The sequence below is a fragment of the Calidris pugnax genome, unplaced genomic scaffold, assembly GCF_001431845.1.
Source record: "Calidris pugnax isolate Ruff unplaced genomic scaffold, ASM143184v1 scaffold188, whole genome shotgun sequence".
NCBI lineage: Eukaryota > Metazoa > Chordata > Aves > Charadriiformes > Scolopacidae > Calidris > Calidris pugnax.
This window is the reverse complement of record NW_015091257.1, coordinates 1,571,885-1,592,204: the sequence shown is the minus strand read 5'-3', so window position 1 is coordinate 1,592,204 and position 20,320 is coordinate 1,571,885. Positions and strand designations below refer to the sequence as shown.

At 38.2% G+C, this 20,320-nt stretch overlaps 1 protein-coding gene across 1 annotated transcript in view; it reads left to right on the top strand.

Moving 5' to 3' along the window:
* ATP10A (ATPase, class V, type 10A) overlaps nucleotides 1–20,320 on the top strand; it is a 114,853-nt gene that overhangs the window by 65,111 nt on the left and 29,422 nt on the right. Inside the window, exons 4-8 of the mRNA XM_014960412.1 lie at nucleotides 4,579–4,685; nucleotides 4,791–4,922; nucleotides 7,300–7,433; nucleotides 9,166–9,418; nucleotides 19,520–19,737. Of these exons, the coding sequence (XP_014815898.1) occupies nucleotides 4,579–4,685; nucleotides 4,791–4,922; nucleotides 7,300–7,433; nucleotides 9,166–9,418; nucleotides 19,520–19,737 (844 nt within the window). The remainder of the gene's footprint in view (nucleotides 1–4,578; nucleotides 4,686–4,790; nucleotides 4,923–7,299; nucleotides 7,434–9,165; nucleotides 9,419–19,519; nucleotides 19,738–20,320) is intronic.

Below are 20,320 nucleotides of genomic sequence, written 5' to 3'. Positions count from 1 at the left end.
TGTCAAAGTTTCCTTGAAGTTTTGACCACTTAATAGGTTTCCAGTTTTGATTAAGACTGGTTTTTATTATTTGAAATATGAAGGGCTCCTTTGGTTCTAGTGTCTGTGCTGACAAATCTGACAGGGAATAGAAATATTTGAGTGTGTGTTGTAAACGGGAAAATTCTGTTCCCCACAGTTATTCTAAAATGTGATCACTGTAGGTAAACAATGTAGCATTGGCAGGCCAAGGTAAAGGGGAACATGCTAATAGAAACCCACAAAAATATTGCAAAATGGATTGAGGCAGGCCTGGCCCTATCCTATAGCTGCAAAAGTGTAGCGTGCACATTACTGCATGTGACTTCTTCGGTTATATTGGCACAATCTGCATTGAACACACTCTGGGTGTGCAGACAGGCCGGCAGACTGACAGTTTTACTCAGGTGCTCGCTTTAATGCTGTTTTGCAGTTTCTGCATCCTCAGATGTCCCAAATATATTTCCTCATTTTCATCTCCCCTAGAAGAAGTCTGTGTAAAAAGAATAGAATAAAACCTAACATGCCCCCTTGCCTGTATGGGTCTATCCAGATTATGTACACTATGCATGGCAAACATTCAAACATCCCATGCCAGGTTCCAAAAATAACAAAATCGGCTTTAAAAACTGTGGGCAAGGGAAAAGGAGAAATAGTAGTTAACATTCTTGCTTCCCAGCTTTTCCATGAAAGTAAAAATTTTATTATTAGAGAAGAACGGAAAACTTTATCTGATCATACCAAAAGAAGTAACGCAAGGAATGTGTGTATTTCTATTTCAAAGCTTGTCATAAAATAACAAAATCAAATTAATACAAAATCATGTTACAATTTTTTTAAGGAAAAAAATTATAAATCTATACAGAATTGTCTCTTTAATGTGCTATCGTGACACCACCTCTCCTGGAAAAAAAAAAAAAAACTAGACTAAATTTCATCAGAATTGGGAGTCAGGAAGATTCTGACTGATGATGTGCACTAAGAGTATATTTAAGATTCTGTGATTCTGTGAATATTTTCTTTGGGAGTGTCAAGCCTTGGAAAGTAATGCCAGCTCTGCCATTTGCTTTGTAAGATACTTGAGAAAACAGAGAGTGAAAGAAAATGCTCTCTTCTGAATACAGTTCTGATACGTCACCTTGGGATTTAATGCTGGTAAACACACAACAAGGAAAAACATAATGGAAGGCTAAAGTGAGCTACCATCAGGTTTATTTTTGCGTTTCTGTATTAAACCAGGAGGCTTATTTCTACACAAACACTTTCAGAGTGCTGTAGCGAAGTAGTAGCTGACTGCATTTGGTCTGCCCAATTCTCTTAATTAGTGGTGCATGTGTATTTTAGATGCTTAGATACTGCATATTTGTGGTGTCATCCATGTGAGAAATTGCAGAGAAAAAGAGCATTGCACCTGCAGTTGTGGGCTTGCCTTTGTGTTCCAGCTGTCTATTCAGCTGGCCACTGTTTTAATTACTGACAGAGAAATGTTTCCTTCTTTGATTTCCAAAGTTATACTCATCTAAATCCAGGGTGGAGAAAAACAGACTGTTCAACCTCTGTAACAAGCTTAAGGTTTATAACTTCGCAGGGATAGAAATGGGGTCTCAGCCATCTCTCCACCCAAACTGTAACAAGCTTAAGGTTTATAACTTCGCAGAGCTAGAAATGGGGTCTTGGCCATCTCTCCACCCAGACATAAAGTTATAGCATTGGCAGGTTTGTTATCAAAGTGAGCAGTATTATCTAACTCTAGTTTTCATTATTTTTTAATCCAGACCTTTGTGTCTGTAATTTTTTCTTCCTTTTATCATCAGTGCCCAATTGTCTTACATGTATGTTCTGTTAGCGAGTCACTGGGAATGAGTGCAGGTAAGGGGGAAACGGTGAGTTTTCTCCAGCCCCTGCCAGCTTCTTTTTCCCACATTCTGATTTCATTCATGTTTTTAAAAGGTCTGGTGAGCAATGGGTGAGTTGATTGACTTTGTTAGGATATGGAAAAGTAAAAAGCAGTACCAAACACATATAAGGATAAGTTTTGGTGAGGGGACCATTGGTGGGTGAGGGTTGTAGATTGGGGTCTTGGCACCTACAGGTTAACTTCAGATGTTGCACCATTGCTTTGGAGCAGTTGTATAAGCTAAGGTAGTAAGAACAAACATATAGTTGTATAGAAAAAAATATGCAGGTAATTGTATATAAAGCTCACCATGTCCAATATCCCTGTCACAGTCCATTGTTACTGTGAAGTGTAAAAAATTAATGAAGGCTATAAAATCATAAGGGAGAGCAATTACTTCTTAAGTAGGTTTATCTTTAAAAAGTCCAACTTATTAACAGGAATCATAACTATCGTTTGAAGACTTCATTGGAAATTCAAACTAACATCTTCATGATTTATGAGAGAGGCTAATGTAAAATTCAGCCTTAAAAAGCAGACGAATGGCAGAATCCTGATAGTATTATAATTTCAACAGTACGGAATCATTAAGAAAATATTTCCCATAGTTCAAGCCCAGCCAAATTTGGGTAATTCTCCAGCTGTCCATCGGTGCTTACACCTATTGGCATACTGCAAGAGGGCTGTTGGGCAGCCCCCCAGTTTTTGAAACTCTTTTGGCAAGAAGTGAGGTGGTGGGTTGAAGAGGTTTGCTGAAGAGGGTAGAAGCCAACCCTCTCTTGTTATATCTGAGGCTGACAGGGAGGACAGGCTGAGCAGGGGAAGTTCACTCCTGTTGAAAAAAAAAACCACTTCATTTTTGTATCAGAATCGCAAACCTGCTGTTATCTGCTGCTTCTCTTCTCCATTTGTTTCTGGTCTCTAATCATCTCTAGGCTGATGTTGTCACTGCTGCAGGTACCTCAGGTGTCAAACCCACCTCTTTTTTCCATCCTTACAGTGAAAAGCTAAGCATACCTGTTGAAACACCAATGCTTTTAATTTCTATTTTTGTGCAGGAAGTGGGTATTATACTGAGCTAAAAAGGACTGTGTGTGTCTGTATATACATACGTATGTATGAATATATGTATAGATATTATTTATAGGTATATTCGACTTACTAAGAACATTGACTAGAGGCTACGTAGAATAACTAGCATAACAGCATAATCTGAAAATAGTACTACTGGACTGGGGAAGAGTAAAAGGATTCACCAATGTGAACCTTTTTTTTCTTGCAGATCTCAGAATATTTGATATAAAGTTCTTCAAGTCTGAGATCTAGAAGGATGTTAAGTTAGAATTTTGGTCCTCCCTTAGCAAAAAGAAAATATTCTGACAAGCAGAGAAAGGCATGAAGATCTAACCCAGGTGTGAAGGCTTAGAAAATAGGAAGCATATAAAAAGAACTCCACCTTTTTATAAAAGACAGTTTGCAGATTTTGGGGGGTACAGGATTTTAAATGTTCAAATCCAGGTAGCCATAAAATTCAATGTTGCAACAGCACAATGTTAATTTCAGTATAGCATATGTGTTTTTCCAGGATTTCTCTTGAACTCCCAGTTTCTGCTCCTTTTTTTATTGCACTCCGTTTTTTAGACTTTGGAAGAATGATGGTTTTGATGCTCTGAAAGTGAAGGCAGAACATTTAAGCATTCCAGACTTTACTTTAATCTTCTCTGAGGCATTGGGATACTGCAGTTGATTAAAGTAAATTAAATTTTATTCATTTAGAGAAGATTTGAAATCATTATTTGCTTTGTCTTTTTTTACCTAATAAAACATTCTAATGATATTTTTTAATTGTTGTTATTATTGTTTAGCATTTCCCTGGTGACTGTTAATTCTCGTATGGCTGTTTTGTGATTTTGTCTGTCAGCTGAAATTTGAGTCAGTTTATGCACAGCAGACAATGAGTTGTAATGGAAACATTACTCTGTTCCATTTTTCTCGTGTATTTTGGTGCTAGTCAACAGGAATCATCAGGGCACAGCCCATTTCGTCTTTCTTACAGAGTCAGTGGGACACTTCTGAAAGGAATTTCTCTTGTTCTCACTGGTGAACACATGGAATTTTTTTCTTTTCTTTTTCACTGAACTGACGCATATTATCCCTGGCACATCTTCCTTAATATCACTGTTTCTGAGACACAGTCCTTTACCAATTTCACCATATTTCTTTCTAGGATTTCTTTGATAAATGTGCATAGTGGGTTAATTATATGCACTGCAGAGCTGCTTTTAGGTGGACTGGATTAACTGGGATTGCACAATTTGCAGGTGCACAGAAAGTCCCATGCGTTTTCAAAGGATTAGACAGATTGCACACATGCTGTAGGTTTGGCCTGCATATCTCTAATGAGCATTTTTCCAGTACATTTGTATATCCAACAGCAACTGGTACTGCTCCAGCTGGGCTGCTGCATGTTTGGGATTCTTGGGTAGGTCTGCCAGAGAATCCTCCCAGGAGGAAGATCTAAGGAAATATTTCACCATCAGGTTGACAAAACTTCTTAAACTTTGAAGATGTTTCCTGGGCTTGTTGTATTACAGAGTAGTATGATTTAACAAGCTTAATGTTTTGACATGCTGTGCTTTGTTCTGTTTTTAAATTTTATGCAGTGTACATAAAAATGGGAAAAAGGATGGACTGTTCAAAGAAAATCTTTTGTTACGTGGATGTACCATTAGAAATACAGAAGAAGTTGCAGGAATAGTAATATATGCAGGTAAAGGCTGTTTTTCTATCTGATTAGGCACACCACCTCTTTGTAGGCTCCTTAAAATAATAACCAAAATCTGTGTTACGTCATTTGATGTAATTGCTTCTGCAGGGCATGAGACCAAAGCTTTATTAAATAATAATGGACCCCGTTACAAACGCAGTAAGCTTGAAAGACAGATGAATGCCGATGTCCTTTGGTGTGTCCTCATACTTCTAATCATGTGTCTGTTTTCTGCCATCGGTAAGTGCTCTTTAAAAGTACAAACTTAAGTATCAGACTCTTTTGGGATTCCTGTGCTTAGCTTGATCAAAGGTTTATGTGTCTGCCAAAATATGAAATCCATACAGCTGCTTCCATACTAGCTAATTTTTGTTGTGTTTTCTTCTTTGAAATCAAGATCTCTTGATACATAACCTCATCTCAATAGCTTCAATCGAATATATGCTATTAGTACCAGAAATCTAAAGGCTTAGATTCTAGCACCTTTGATAGCATCCAAAAATGTCAAGTGCGAAAGAAGCCACTTTACTTGTAGTCCCTGCAAAATTACAGGTGGCAGAGTGTAACATGCCATTAATCAGTCAGCAAAGTAATTTGTGAGCAAAGAATAAACACAATTAGCACAATGCTATTCCCCACTACTATTTATTAAATCAAGGGCACAGCATACAACATTGACGCACTGTCCCTAAGGCTGCAGCTTTAACAAAGAAGAAATAAATAAAAGTCTAAATCTGCATAAATCCAAGTAGAAGACTCTCTAGACTTCATGGAGTGTTTAAGAAAATGCTGAGGTTCAGGCTAGGACTCTTCGGGCTGTTTTTCCACTCACTTGTGAGAATGAATTGAGTTTTACGTTTGGCACCCAAAATGATTTTTTATACATGGCATATGAATTCCATATCCTTAATGTTTGTGTGTTCTGTAATGTTTGTGTGTGAGTCATACGGCATAAACACCGGAATGTTTCCTAACAACCATGATGTAGTTTAATAACAATCCTATGCCATTTTAATACATCTCTGTGCGCCTTTTTCCAGGTATTGTTAAATGCTGCTTAAAGATGAGTTTTTCCAGCTGTGAATCAGCCCAGCATTTTTGTTTCCACTGAGTTCATGACACTTTTTTGTAGTGTCTCAGTGTCCAGGAGCGCAGTCCTCAGGGGCTGAAGTGCTGTGGGAGGCTTAATTATAGGGAGTCACTCTTGTAGCTGTCCCCTTGGCCACTGCATCCCAGGTGTTGCCCCCAAAGCAGCGGCAGCAGGATGTGCACTGCAGTGGCTTCAGATCAGCTGAAGCTCCTGAGATGCATGAATGTGAACGGGAGGAGGTGGCACACGGTGGGTGACACGTACACCTTACCTTCTGTCACTTCTGCTACAGGGCTAGAAACCACCAGCAGAGGGCCAGAGCAAACTGCTGGAGGTGTTGGCAACCAAAAACCGCTGAAAAGAAATGCGCTTGAGCCCTTGGAAACCAGAGGTGCCTGGTGCTTGAGGACATGCAAAGCTGTGTTTTGTAAGAGTCAGGCAATTTTTGTACCTTCTGTTGAGAAAGCATAAGTGGAGGTACAGCACTTAACTAGTTCTTTTGAAAATCTGAGTCAGGGTATTTGTAAAACGAGTCTTGATGTAGGTCATTCTCGGCGTGGGGCTTCCAGTTTTTGCTCTCAAGAATAAAGACATCAGTAAGGTAGTATGCTCATGTTGGTAGTACAGAGACAAAATAATTTGCTCACTTGGCTTAAATACTGTTTTTATTTTTCGAGAGTTCAGTGCTAGTTTTATGTATCAAGATATAAAGGACCTTGTCAGAATGTGGCTTACAAAAGATTACTTTTAAAGTAGCCTATGTCATTTTTTTTCTGATTTCCGACATATAGTAAAGATAGTTTGAATGCTTCTAATTGTGGGGGAATTCTTCCTTGTTTTTAACCTTAAAAACATCAGGCATGCCATTTTAGGTCTTTTAGGACTGCAAATCCTAGTGCTCTATTTTAAAAGGCCACTTTCTGTCTCTTTAACAAGAACATCATTTTCCCCAAATAATAGTAGTCTTTATTTAGTTATCAGCACAATCAATAAAAAAAGGGTTTGGACAAGGCTTAGCGTTTCTTCTGTTCTTAGTTCCTCAGTTTCCATGCTCTTGACTGCTGGTACTGTTATTTCAGAGATTAAAGCCTGTTCTGACTTCATCCAGCTGAAACTAGCATAGTGATAGTTGGCTGGTGATACACCTAGTGCAGTCAATGGAGTTCTTTCATTTTAACACGTCAAATATCACTGAAATGAATCACTTTCTAAAGAAGTCTAGTTTTCTCTGCTTATTACAGAAAGAGCCTAAATTGCTAATTTAGACTGGCCGGCTCACTTTATTTGGATGAAGTTATGTGAAATAACTCTTGTATGCTGTCCTTAAGGCCAGACAAACACCTTTCTCAAACCCCAAAGCCCAAGGCAGAAAAAAACATGGTTTGGGGGCTTTTTTCAAAAGTCATGCAGAATAGTTGAAAACAAATACCATTTTCCCCATATAACTCAAGTCTAACAACATATTCGTACAATAAGCACTTTTCCTTGGAGGTAATTTCATTTTTCTCTCTTTCAACTCTTCTGCAGGTCATGGCCTATGGGTATGGCAATATGGTGAGAAGAAGAAACCAATTTTTGATGTTCCAGGGCCTGATGGCAAATATTTGTCTCCTGTTTTAGCTGCAGTGTATTTATTTCTGACAGTGATCATAGTTTTCCAGGTAATCAAGTTGTACATGCTGTCACCTCTGCTCAGAGTTTCCTGTAACAAAGCTATAAATATGCAGTATGTGTAGTATCAAGCACTAAAAAGAAGTACATTTAGTCACTTTAAAATTAAATTTTAGCTATAGGGAATGTGATAATATATAATCAGAAAGCTAAATTAAATAAAAGAAGTGGTCTTGCCAGTGGTAAAAAGATGATAACTTCTCTGAAAAATAAACAAACTGATGCACACAGTAAACTGTCATAGCTCCCTTGCCGTTGGAGAAGACAGTTACTGGAGAACCTTCTCCAGGAGACTCAGGTATCTTATTTTATTTTATTTTTTAAAAGTCGGAAGTGATAGGATGCAGTGGGCCCTGCTGAGAGAAAACAAGCTTTATGCTTCATATCTACCCACTGTGGAACACCTCAAAGACTGGGGGTGCTACTTCTGGTACAGTGTCCTGGTATGAACTAAAGTTGTATACTTTTTTAACTGCTGTCCAAAGCTATTGCTCTTAACAACTCCATATCTCAGCTAGGTAACATACCCTGGTAAAAGTTTTTTGGTCATGAAGAGAAATGTATTGAAGGGTGAAGGTGATGATAAGATAATAGAAGTAACAGAAACTCATGTCACTGGGACATGGAAAAGTATGCCCATTGCCACACTAGAAGAGGCTGTGTTACTGGAGGCAGCAACTTCTTTGTAAAAATAGGAATTAAAAAGGATGAGTTAAATTACTTTTTATGGTAAAGTATTGGGTTATTATATTGGTTAAAACAAAATTCTTTAAACACCAACCTTTAATGGTAGTTTTTGTTTAAATAGCCACATTTGCCACTTATATACAGGCTGCAATTTATCCCTCATACCTAATTCAGGAATCTAAAAAATGTATGCAGGAGGGAATTTTTGTCCTGAAAAACCTCTGCAGGGAAAAACTCAGGTACAAATTAGGTATTGCATGGAGTTTTGACAATTCTTAAGAAATACTTAAAAATCTTTTCTGGAGAAACTTCTTCTCACATCTCTTTCTTCAGCAATGATAAAATGTGTTCTTCATTCAAACAACCTGCGTTGCAAAAGCCAAGACCAAAAAAGATTATTCCTGTGGAGACATTTGCACTTTTCATTTTGTTTCTCCTATGTCTGCAAAGTGAATTTGTAAACCATCTATTATTTATGCAGAATAAATTTATCCCAGTCTTTCACTTGTACAGGATTCTGACTTTACTGTCTGTTTGGGGTTTGGTGTTTTTGTTTTTTTTCCTTTTTCTGTCCTGGCTAGTTTCAAGCTCGCCTTACTAGACAAAAAATTATTTGTTTCTGTCCAAGTTGTTATTTTTTTTTCTGTCCAAGTATTTCAGCTCTGCAATTCACCATAGGTTTTCCTCATCTAAGACAGTAAATGAACTCTTTTCAAGCATTCTAATAACTTTACAGTACATGCTTAAAATACGTAGCCTCTTTACATTCTAGTCTTACTGGATTTTAGTAATTCAATGTATCCTTGCTTCTGTTTTCTCCTAATTCTCTTTTTTTTTTTTTTTTTTTTTTTAGCCCTTATTAGAGCTGTTTTAAGTGCTCTGATACAGTGCATTCATAGTGGCTATACTGATGCCATTTAGATGCTAGCCTGCATCCAAATTAGTGCTGTTCTCGTCAGTCTTCGCTGGAATGTGTTTTTTTTTGGGTATGTGTCCCTTTTTTTTTTTTTTTTTTTTTTTTTTGGTGTATTCTAGGTTATGATTCCAATTTCTTTGTATGTATCCATTGAAATAGTTAAAATCTGCCAAGTATACTTTATTCATCAAGATAAAGATTTATATGATGAAGAAACGGACTCTCAGCTGCAGTGCCGAGCTTTAAATATAACAGAAGACTTAGGTCAGGTGCAGTTTATCTTTTCAGACAAGACTGGGACACTTACTGAAAACAAGATGGTTTTCCGAAGATGCACTGTTTCTGGAATAGAGTATTCCCATGATGATAACGGTGAGCTCGTGATCTTGTTTTCTATCTAATAGTTGTAGTTTGGACAATCTGAAGAAGATATAAAAGCTACTGTAATCTTAAATCAAAAAGAAAACCAAAAGAAATTGCATGTATCCACTCAGGAAACTCCATAATAGCTGTTTTCAGATTATTATAGTTTGATGTCTGTGCTCAGCTGGCAATGACGATATCAAAGTGTTCTGTAACCTCTACAGTATGTTATCAAGACAGTTAAAGCTTCTGGCTTTCACTCCTGATCTAGTGAAGTGCTTGAGCACATGGCTAATTTAAGCAAATTGAATAGTGCCACTGGTATCACAATTGCTTTAGGTGTTTGAAGTATATATGTAAAATGTCAGTTTTAAGCATACAGCCAGATTAGCGTGTGATTGAGTACCTGGAAATACGTGCTGAGAAAGGAATGTAAACAAAAGTGCTGGTTTTCACATTAACAAGAGACATAATCTGATCTAACAGCGTATTTTATGGTATCTTTGTCAGAATCTTTTCAGTGCTCCTGTGTGACAGGTGTCTTCGTTAAGGTATCTTCACTGCTGTATGAATACTGCACTTGAGAGAATGTTCCCAAGTATCAGGTTCTTGAAACACTAAAAAGTCTTTGTCACAAGGGAATGGGAGGGTTGTCATCCCTGTGTCATTTTGTCACCCTTTCAAATTTATGAAGTATTCCTGTTTTGAGATTTGTTTGTAATTTGTGTTATTTTCCTCTAACATTTTGTTGTTCTAATTTTTGACATAACAGATCTTAACTCTGCAAATACTGTATGCAGGGAAATACTGATAGCTACAGTACTGCATTCCTGTTTGCAAAAAAAAATATGTTTCTTAATCTACATAACCTATAGTGATCACTGTTTAGGAAGTTTTCTCAAAGACCATTACAGAAGTTCAACTTACTTACAAATAAGAGAGATAGAATAAAAAAAATAATCAAAATAGACTGGAAAATCTAAAACCTGCTTTAGTGAGTCCATAAGATTCCTAGTTGCAAAAAGGTATTTTGAAGTTTTAGATTTCTCTTACTTTAAAGTAGTACTGAGACCTTACATTTAAGGCACTCTTTTTCAAGAAACTAGGTTTTTGACAAGTATTATCCCAGTGTTACAGAAAGAATTTAAACAGCTGTAACTTCCTACCTCTGTACTGTAGGTCAGAAGGAGAGACGAATTAGAATGAAGAGTATGTTTCTGGACTCCTAATTCTGATTGTGACATTCTGATTATTCAGGATTTTTTTCTTCTTCCTGGTCATTTATCGTTTGCTTATTTATACTAATTTCAGAGTGTACTTTGTTCTTTGCAGGAATGATGATGGTACTGCCAACTAAAATAGTACAGAAAGGGTGTTTTTACGAGCTTGGTATCATCAGCAAATAAGTAGGCTGACCTCAGGCTCCTGAATTTGAGTATTGAATTTCAGATATTTCTGCTTCAAATTTAATGTATTTAACAGAAATCTAAGTACGTGCATGCTTTCCTGTTATGATTTCGGATTATATAAAAATGTACGAGGGCAGAGTGAGTCTCACTACAAACAGAAGTGTCAAATAAGTATACAAAATAAACAGATTCTTTTTCTGGTCATTCTTTTCACATATGGCTATGTTTGTGCTTTCTTGTAGTCAGTATAAAATTTCTGACAAATATAATTTTTAAATTGACATAGAATGCATTTACAATATTTTATACAGGGTATTTTATTCTTTTCTCCTGTACAGAAAATAGGTCTTTCTCTGTCATACTGTGGATGAAGGGTATAGATAGATCATTTCAATTTATTTTTTTCCCTATAATCAGACTTAATAACAATAAAAGCTATTCTTCATGCAAGTCTGTTGTTAGCTTTATTATCCAGTCTGATATTCTAACCATCTCTTATCTTTTCTGCTGCTGAAACCTTCTTGTTTAGATATGGTAAAATGTCTGTCACAGCTCTTTCTGGTTTTAGGGAGTGCATCAACAACATTTCATTACTTGCAAATGATTTGTCAGCCGCTTTTCTGTGTCTTACACCAGAGTATCTGAATTCCTCTCTGAGCTTTTGAGGCATATGTTATAACTGATGCCATCCTGCTCTGCACCTTAGGTTTAGCTGAAGACTTCATTAATTAGAAAATTCTAAAATCTTTCACTTGGCAAGTGATTTGAGGCTGCCGTATATCCAAGAAAACCAAGTAAAATGTGTCTGCCTTTTCTTATTTTTTCAAAGATAATCTGTGTCTGTCTTCACTTATCTGAGTAATTTTTTAGGCACAGTAGTTTGTTACTTGGAATCAAACTCTGAGTAGCGCTTTAGATGAAAAAATAAATTTTAAATTGTTGTACAGGGGTCAAGATTCAAAAGCTGAAGTTAACAAGTCATTTTCTACTGTAAAAGCAGATAGCTCAGGATGGAAATGTCCTTGTTCTGAGCTCTTTGGCCTAAGTTTGTTATTCTACTGTGGCTGGTTAGCAGTGCCTGTTATTCCAGTTGCTTGACCCTTCTCATGATAAGATCCTGTTTTCAGTTATGGATAGTTTTACAATAGTTTTAACTATTCGGTTCAAGTTTTCCATGCCAAATGTTTGCCTCAGGCATGAATTCTGGGGGAGAAATTTCAGTTAGAACAGCGCCATTCAGCCATATCCAAGAACAAGGCTAAGATGTAACACACTTTTTTTTTTTTTCCATGCTAAGTTTTGGCAAATTTTCCTCTGAAGTCATCTAGAGGCCCTGTATTCTGGGGCTCAGCCATGCACACACACAGAGGGGGAAAGTTATGCCTACAGTGGCAGATTTAGATCTGAAATTTCCTCACTTTGGAAGTTTAATTTTCCGCTGAAGCATTCTAGGACTGCTGCATATCTGTTAATTAATCAACAGATTGTGCATAGCCTTCATAAATTTTCCCTGTGCTGCATTATAAGCTTTTCTCCCTAAATTTTTTTTTCACAGTTATGAGCAGTTATCCCATTCTTTTCTGTTCTGCAGGGATTGTTATACTGCATTTGTCATCGTCAAATCTGTGTTCCTTCTGCTAGTGCACTAAGCAATGCCTGTGACTTTCCTTTTGTATAGTTTGGTCTTTCCCCTTCTTGCTCTCCCTATGCGTGCAGTACACAATTTGTTTGGGTTTGGGGGCTCCTTAAAAGGCATACACTATGCTGTGTTAGATTTGGCCTGTTTGAGGCAGCGTGTCTTTTTCTTGAGTGGTGGGAGTGGCCTTATTTTCTTTGGAAATTGGTTCCACAAAGCCATGTAAATTCCCCACGCGAAAGGTGAGCTTTATGATCACAGGGGAGGGTTCTGTTTTGGATCAGAAGTGGACATGTTAATCATGGTTTGTTAATCAAGGCCTGTGTGGACCTTATGCGTGGTTGAAACAATTAAATGCTTCTAGAATAGAAACTGAAACCCTGAACAAGACTTAATACTGTGTTTTAGGTAGTATAGGGAACAAGGGGCAGTTTTCATGAATTTGCTGGAGGAAGCATTTTTCTGCAGAATTCTGTATTAGCGCTGAATTTCTTATGAGGCTGATGGCGCTATGCCCGGGAGTATTGCATTGTTTTAGTCTAGACAAGAGGTGACAAAAACATGAATAATAGAGGCCAATAAATTGCATCAGCATGGGCCAGAGTCCCTTAGCCAACTGGAGGTAGTACAAAGTATTACTCATGGGTACTGCTATGTGAGCTTAGCACCAAAGAGGAATGCAGGAACTCTTGTGGAGGCTGTGAGGGAAGAGGTGAGTGTAGTTAGCAACAGTTCCATGATGCAAGCTCTACCAAATATTCATCATTGTTGAGGTCACCTGTAATATTTTGGTGATGGATTGTGCACTGATCAGGGTGAAACTACAGGAGTTCGCGCTGCCAGTTTGGGCCCTGTGGAGACTATGTTGATAGGGATGGGATTCTTGTTACCTGATTTTAGATATTTGTATGGAAGCTAGTCACCTAGTGACTTTACAGTTAATGGAGAAAATTAAGCATTTGTAGAATCTTAATCACAAGACCTGTTTTAGACATCTGGGTTTGTTGTCTTATACATGCCTGTTTCTCTGTGGTTTAGAATTCTAAATACAGGTGAAGAGAATTCCCACCTCACCTCTGTGTGACTGCATTCTTAAATCTGTTCTGCTGTCTCCTTCAAAGGTTCTTGATTCACAGAGTGTTAATTCAGGAGAAGAGTATGTCATGGACCACACCAAGCAGAAGAATGATTGTCCCATTAATAAATGCCCTAGGCATTTATGGAATACCTATTGGCACTATACTCTCGTTAAATCACAGAATTACTCTTCCAAGCAGTACTTCCTCCTAGCCCAAGAGAGTATTAGCACCAAAAAAAAAGAAAGGAATTGTTTTCCTATATGTAAAATTACGTTGCATTACCATAGCTCTTCACTTCAGGCTGGTAGTATTCTAACAATTCTTGGAACTGGCCATGCCCCAAGTCTATCTGCTAATCCCAGAGATAGTAGATGCCCAAAAGCTGACTGTGCTTCTGAAAGTCATTATATGATTTAGCTACAACCAGATGCTCTTGGCCTGACATTTGTGCTAGTTGTTTTCCAAATGCTAAATTAATCGCACTCTTGCCTGTGGGGTGTGATCTCTGTTTTTCTAGTTCTAGCCACCCATTGTATGGAATTTTTGACAAAACACAAGTTGAATCTCCATGGATGCAACCACATATATCTGGAAAATGTGAATTTTTCATTCTTTGCATTCCTCCCCCTTCCTTCTGATGACTGTGAAAAAAACTCTAGACAACATAAGAATAAAAGAAGTTTATGGGAGTGAAGGGAAATGATGAAAACCTCAGTGATTTTCTCTTGACTAGCAAAGTTTCTCAATCAGTAAATCTGAGAAAGGAGTTTCTGCTTTCTATTTTTCTTGTTGAAGATTTGCCAGCAACTATTTTTCATAGGAAAGTGCATTACGTTAAAAAAAATCTCTTTCTTAGTTGGGGGGCTCTTTAGTAGTGGAAATTTCTTACTCTTTTTATGTGTAGTCAGGAAAACATAGACTAAACATTCCAGCCACTTTGGAGAATTGGATTTATTAAAAAAAAGGCATAAAAATCAATAAAACCTTTTACATAAATGCAGCTGTTGCTTCCAAGGAGACTTCTCATCTGCCACCTTTACAATTTGACAATCTTCAGAAATCAGGATAGTCCATTTAAGCCTTCCCCAGAAACATCAAAACCTTTAGCACAACTTGGTGCTCCGGGCCTTCTGTGTAACTTGTTTGTAGTTTCTCTTTACATTTGTTATTTGAAAAATTTTAATTGGTAACTGAGGAGAAAATCGTTACTAGCAGGTGTAGAACTCATTACAGTGGGAGTGCCCCATTTTAAATCCGATAGAAGACAGAATAACTCTTACTTAGGGAGAGTTAATGCTTTTTTCTAAGCATATAGCTACACTCGAAATTGCTGTGGAAAATTCCCAGAAAAGTAGGAATGATCTCCATTTCTAAGTGGAGTCTAAGAGTTCTTAATGTAGGACTTAAGGTTATTCATTGTAAGCCCCTGTGGATTCCAAGAGTGGAGAGGAAGGAAAATCTTGGTGTTTTCTAATTTCAAGACTTGTCCTTATGGGGAACCTGTTGCAAAGTAAATTAAGTTAAGATTATGTTAGCACACTTGTACAAATTTATAGCATGCTAGCTGTTCAACTGACTCTTTTTGTAGACACTAGAGTGCACTTCAAAGTGAAATAAGCTTGCACTCATAAAATAATAAGGGAATAAGGTGGTGTAGTGGCATGAGTGAGTACTGCACATCTAGGTTTACTTCATGGTAGTTCAGTAACAACCTTATTCAATGGTTTGGGGAGAAATGAAATTATCCCATGGTGAAATCAGGGCCCACACACTGACAGCTGAATCATTCTACAGGAGTTTTATTTATAGCTTACTGTTGTCTTCTGAAAGATGGAAGAGTGTTCATGGAATAAGTATTAATTATTGTTTCTTCTTTGTGCCTTCATTATAAAATGAACTAGAGGATAGTGAAATTTGACTTTCATGAGTTGCATTGCTGTATTTCTCAAAGTTGCTTGTGTCTTTGCCCTTAATAAAAAAAAACTATCAGAAAAAAGATCAAGGCCATCAATTTTCAGTGCTGAAACTGAAAAGCATCCCACAACAATGTCTTTCAGGTTATAATGTTCACAGGAAAAGGTTCTGAATTGAAGAGGGCTGAGTGGGTGGAGAGAACAGCATGTTCCCAAAGAAGCACTCTTTGCACAGCTGAAGCACTGTGAACCTTAGCCATAACATAACAATTGAACTGGGTTTCCTTATTTCTTCAAACTTCTTAATTCTTGCTGCATAATATGTAAGACTGCACTTGAGAAAATGTTGAAAGGTGCTAAGGCCTGTTTTTTATTATCAAGCTTACCTTGATATAGCTGAAATAACACCATTCTTTTGTATCAAAAGAATTACATTTGACTTGGTTAAATGAGATTCTAGTCTGGTATCTACTTTCCCTTTTGCTCCTTTTTCTCAGTGGCAGGAACAATTAAATGAATGTGCTACAGTGATAACCTGTATAGAAAGCAAGAGATAGCTAATATTACATAGACTAGAAAGGACCACACTATTGGTGTAATACTAATAAATAAGCTGAGGGCTGCATTAGGAAGCAGCTTTTGCTATATTGAATAAAAATATTTTTGGATGTAATGTAAGAAAGAAGATAGAGCAATGAAGAATACAGGGATATGGTGTGAAAGCATAACTGTCTATTGTGCGTGAAATGCATTCTCTGCTTAACCATAGAGTTTTTATACATGGAATAAAATGATAATCAGTTCAGGGTGTTTGGAGTCATGTATTTCAGTATGTGTTTTCAGAGCAGAAGCTTAAATTAGGTATGATTATTAAAGAAAACATGTCCTTTTTTTAAACACCTGCTCGGAAGGCAGTCAGACCAACTGAGTAGCACATTTTGCAAAGCTGAAAAGAATAATTGTAACCAGTCCTTTCCCTGTCAAGGAATATTACCTGTTATAAGAAGAAGTGCAGCATTCTATCAGTCTGCCATTCAAATGCCCAGCATCCACAGAGAGGAAGATTATGCTTATGGCAAATCCAAGTTTTCCTTATGCTTTTCCTGAGGGAGGTTGTGTCCACACGTCGCATCAACTCCCCTTGAGACTGGCTTTGCTGCCAAGTGAAGATGAGGGACTAAAATATGCTTGTTGTGATTGATTTTGGTCTTAAACAATAGTAAAGTGAGGAAAACCTTACTGGTGTGTCATCTTGAGCAATGGCTTTTCAATCTGGGGTTGGCGGCACGTGACTAGGAGCCTGCAGGAGGTAATGGAGGCAGAGCTTGTGCTGCTGGGCTGGGGACTGCCCTCCACAGGCCTCATCCCAGGATGTGCACTCCATCGTACCTCCCCAGGCATGCACCCATCATACCTCCCCAGTGCAGAGGAGGACAGAAGAACTTCCGTGTGCCACTCCGTTTTGGTACTTGAGGCATCCTCTTAAAATGTCACACTATGATATCCACATGGCTCCTTCTTCCTCCCATGCCTGGATTTCCTTTGGAAGGCAACTGGGATGCTGGGGAGAAACAGTGGGTAGTCTGCTCACGTCTTCACTGAGGGCCTGGATCAGGGCTTATGACACACTGCAGATGACTTTGGGCCCTCAGTGGAAACTCCTTCCAATACAGACAAACCCGTGAATTCAAACCTAAATTTACAGTATAGGGATTTGCCCTTCTACTGGGAAAATGCAAAGAGGCTGACAGAGCAGAAGAAAGTGGGAATTACTGAGAAAGAGTGATGGGCCAGGTTAAAACTATGCTGCCCCAAAGCATGTGCAACGAGTTGCAGAAAGCAGCCTGTGCAGGTGAATCGAACTTTATTTCCTTGCAACTCATTGCCATGCAACAGAAGGGCCAAGGAGACCAGTCACCCCCCTTATGTTCTTGAGCTGTCTTCTAAGTTGTCATATGAATCAAAGGACAAGGGAGGCACTGAAAGAAGGCGGCGGTGGTGCTGTGCTCTTCTCTTTACAGCTGTGTGGCTCAATGAGCATCTGCCCTCTCAGCACTGAACGTGCCATTGCTCAACCTCTTTCCCACCACATAACACCGAGAAGCATGAATCACACCAAATAATGTTAATGAAGGAAGCTGGGCTGCAGGGCTACATTCGAGCTATGGGGGTGATCATCTGCAGTGTGCCCTGCAGTCTCTTCTCCACGTCTCAAAATGCACTATGGCCTTTTCTACCACCATGGCTTGAATTTTCTTCCAGCAGGAGCCCGAGTGCAGAGCAGGATGTTGCTTACCTGAGCAATGCAGGTAGAGCATCAACCAGGTGTGCATGCACAGCCAGGACTGGGAAGCTCTCCCAGCTCCCACATTTCAGACGCAGCCTATACATGTTCCAAATGGAGTTGAAAACACCTCTGATGTATGATACTGTACTGATAGACCTATCACCATGTACTGTGTGTGGTCTGATTTCAACTCCTCCGACTGCTTTCTGACAGCTAAAACATGTTTGAAAATTGCAGCAAATGGCAAGGATGGGTTTTTCTTTGATCGTAAAGCTAACTATGTTAAAAGTGATCCCATGCCAAATGCACTATATGTAATACAAGATTTTTTCTCAGGAAGTATTTTGGAAGAAAACTCTTTCTTTTTTTTTTTTTTTTTTTTTTTGTTTCCTGAATAATTAACTTAGTGGACGCCCCTTAACCAGCAACACTTCTTTAATAGGACTGCATCGCCTAAACTTGATTGGAATTGACAGCTTCCTGGTGTTTGTAAAAAACATTTTTTTTTTTTTTTTTTTTTTTTGTTAGATGCCTGAATAATTAACTTACATGCTAGTGATTTATCATTTGACATTAGGAAAATCTAATTTGTTACACCAGAGAACCGAAACAAAGCCGAGCCACAAGTATGTAACTTGTACTGTATATCTGAATAGTGTGGATTATTTTGAGAGTATAATGAAAACCCTTTCAATGAATACCTAATGAAGGAATAAATAGATACCTGGTAAAGTGGCATGTGCCTGGCTAATGAATAACTCAGATTATTAAATGCCCATGGTCTTTAGGAATGGAAAAATATGTTATACGTCAGTTAGAGCTAAACGGAGCCTGTCATTACAGGGGATGGATTCCACGGCTGTTTCACACCTCTTCTTTCTGTTCCCTTTTTAAATTCTCTATATCAAACTGCCAGGATTGGTTTCTAACAGTAATTGTTGTACTTGGATTCTTGACTGAGGAAGGATTTGACTGAAATGTCTCATTTGGAAAAATTCTTTCATTCTGTGAACACTAGGTATTGCTCACTGCAGCAAATTGTGGTAGAAACAAGTGTTGCAGCAGGTGAGGGTACCCTGATTTTGATATGGCACGCTGCATTGACCTGCCTATCATGGTGTTCAGAGAGGAAGGAATGGGTTCCAAGGGGGTTTTAGCACTAGGCTAGGAGTCAGGAATCTAGGTTCATGTCCCTACTCTGCAGCAGATGGCCCTGACCTTGAGCGAGGCTTCTACACTGTCTGTACCCCATCTCTGTGTATAAAATCAGGGCAGTAGTGCTCTGTGGGTGTGTTGTTCTGAAGACAATTCAGATGTCAGTTAATTGGTACTGGGTAGATACAACATTTTTGCTGGTAAGCACTTCCTGTGAAATTTCCATATTCTGTTGGAAAGGACAAGAAAGTTTTATGGATTGTTTATTTCCTTCTCAGACTGCAAGTGAAGACCAAATTATTTGGTTGATTTCATCAGGTTGAGCTGTGAAATAGTCTTCAGGAATGCAGTGAGTTAGCGCAGTCTAACTGCCTTTCAGAGAGAGTGTGATGATGAGGGAGGCAGTATATTGCATTACATTTCTAATTATGTTATCTGCATCCTCTGATCCTACCATTCAGTTATGACTAGACTTTGTTATCCCCTGATAATGGAGTCATTAATTCTTACTATGGAAGCACAGTGTAATATTAAAACCAGATGACTTGAACAAAGTCACCGTGTCCCTCTCCCTCTTTCTCAGCCACGTTTAACATACACCACATTTCTCGCTCTGTATTTTTACTGATAGCCAAACGCTTAGCCATGTACCAAGAACCTGATTCTGAGGAAGACGAGGCAGCCCCAAAAGGAGGAACTCTGTCCCAGCGCGACAGTATCTGCAGCCATCAGAGCATCAAAGTGATCCACAGAAGCCAGAGCACCAAGACCCACCGGCGCACAGGTAGCAGAGCTGAAGCAAAAAGAGCAAGCATACTCTCGAAGCACACTGCGTTCAGTAGCCCAATGGTAAGTCAGGAGAACCAAATGCAGTGTCCTGTGTCTTTTAATAGAACAATGTCCTGAAAAGGGAAAGGTAAAGAAATCCGTAGCACGTTGTGTACCTCTTATAGACTTCACGTTGGCATTTTTAGTTCTGTAGTCACAGCTGTTTGTACAAAAACAATCAAGTGCAGGCATAGATCTTATCTAAATACCTTCTCTGTGGGAACAAGCTATAGGTAAAGACAATCTGAAACTGTTACTTTAGTTATACATTGATTTTGAAAAGATTTTTCAAATTCCTTTGCTTCAGAAGCCGAGAGTAGCATAAGGTATGAGGTCAGGGATTCAAATTGCTCTATGTAAGCCTCTTCTTTTCTCTTTTCTCAAAGGATTTTAAAATGAACAAGTGTTGGGCTGAACACTGTGCATTCCAATTCTTAGACGCTGTTGATACACACCATAGCATAATTTTTAGTGTGACTCAAAATTATCAGTAGATTGCCATGTGTTGTATTTAAAAAAAAGAAAAACCTTTACATTTCAAAATATTGGTGAATTTATGTACTTAAAACTTTGCTTTGGTTAATTTATTTTATGCCATTGTAAT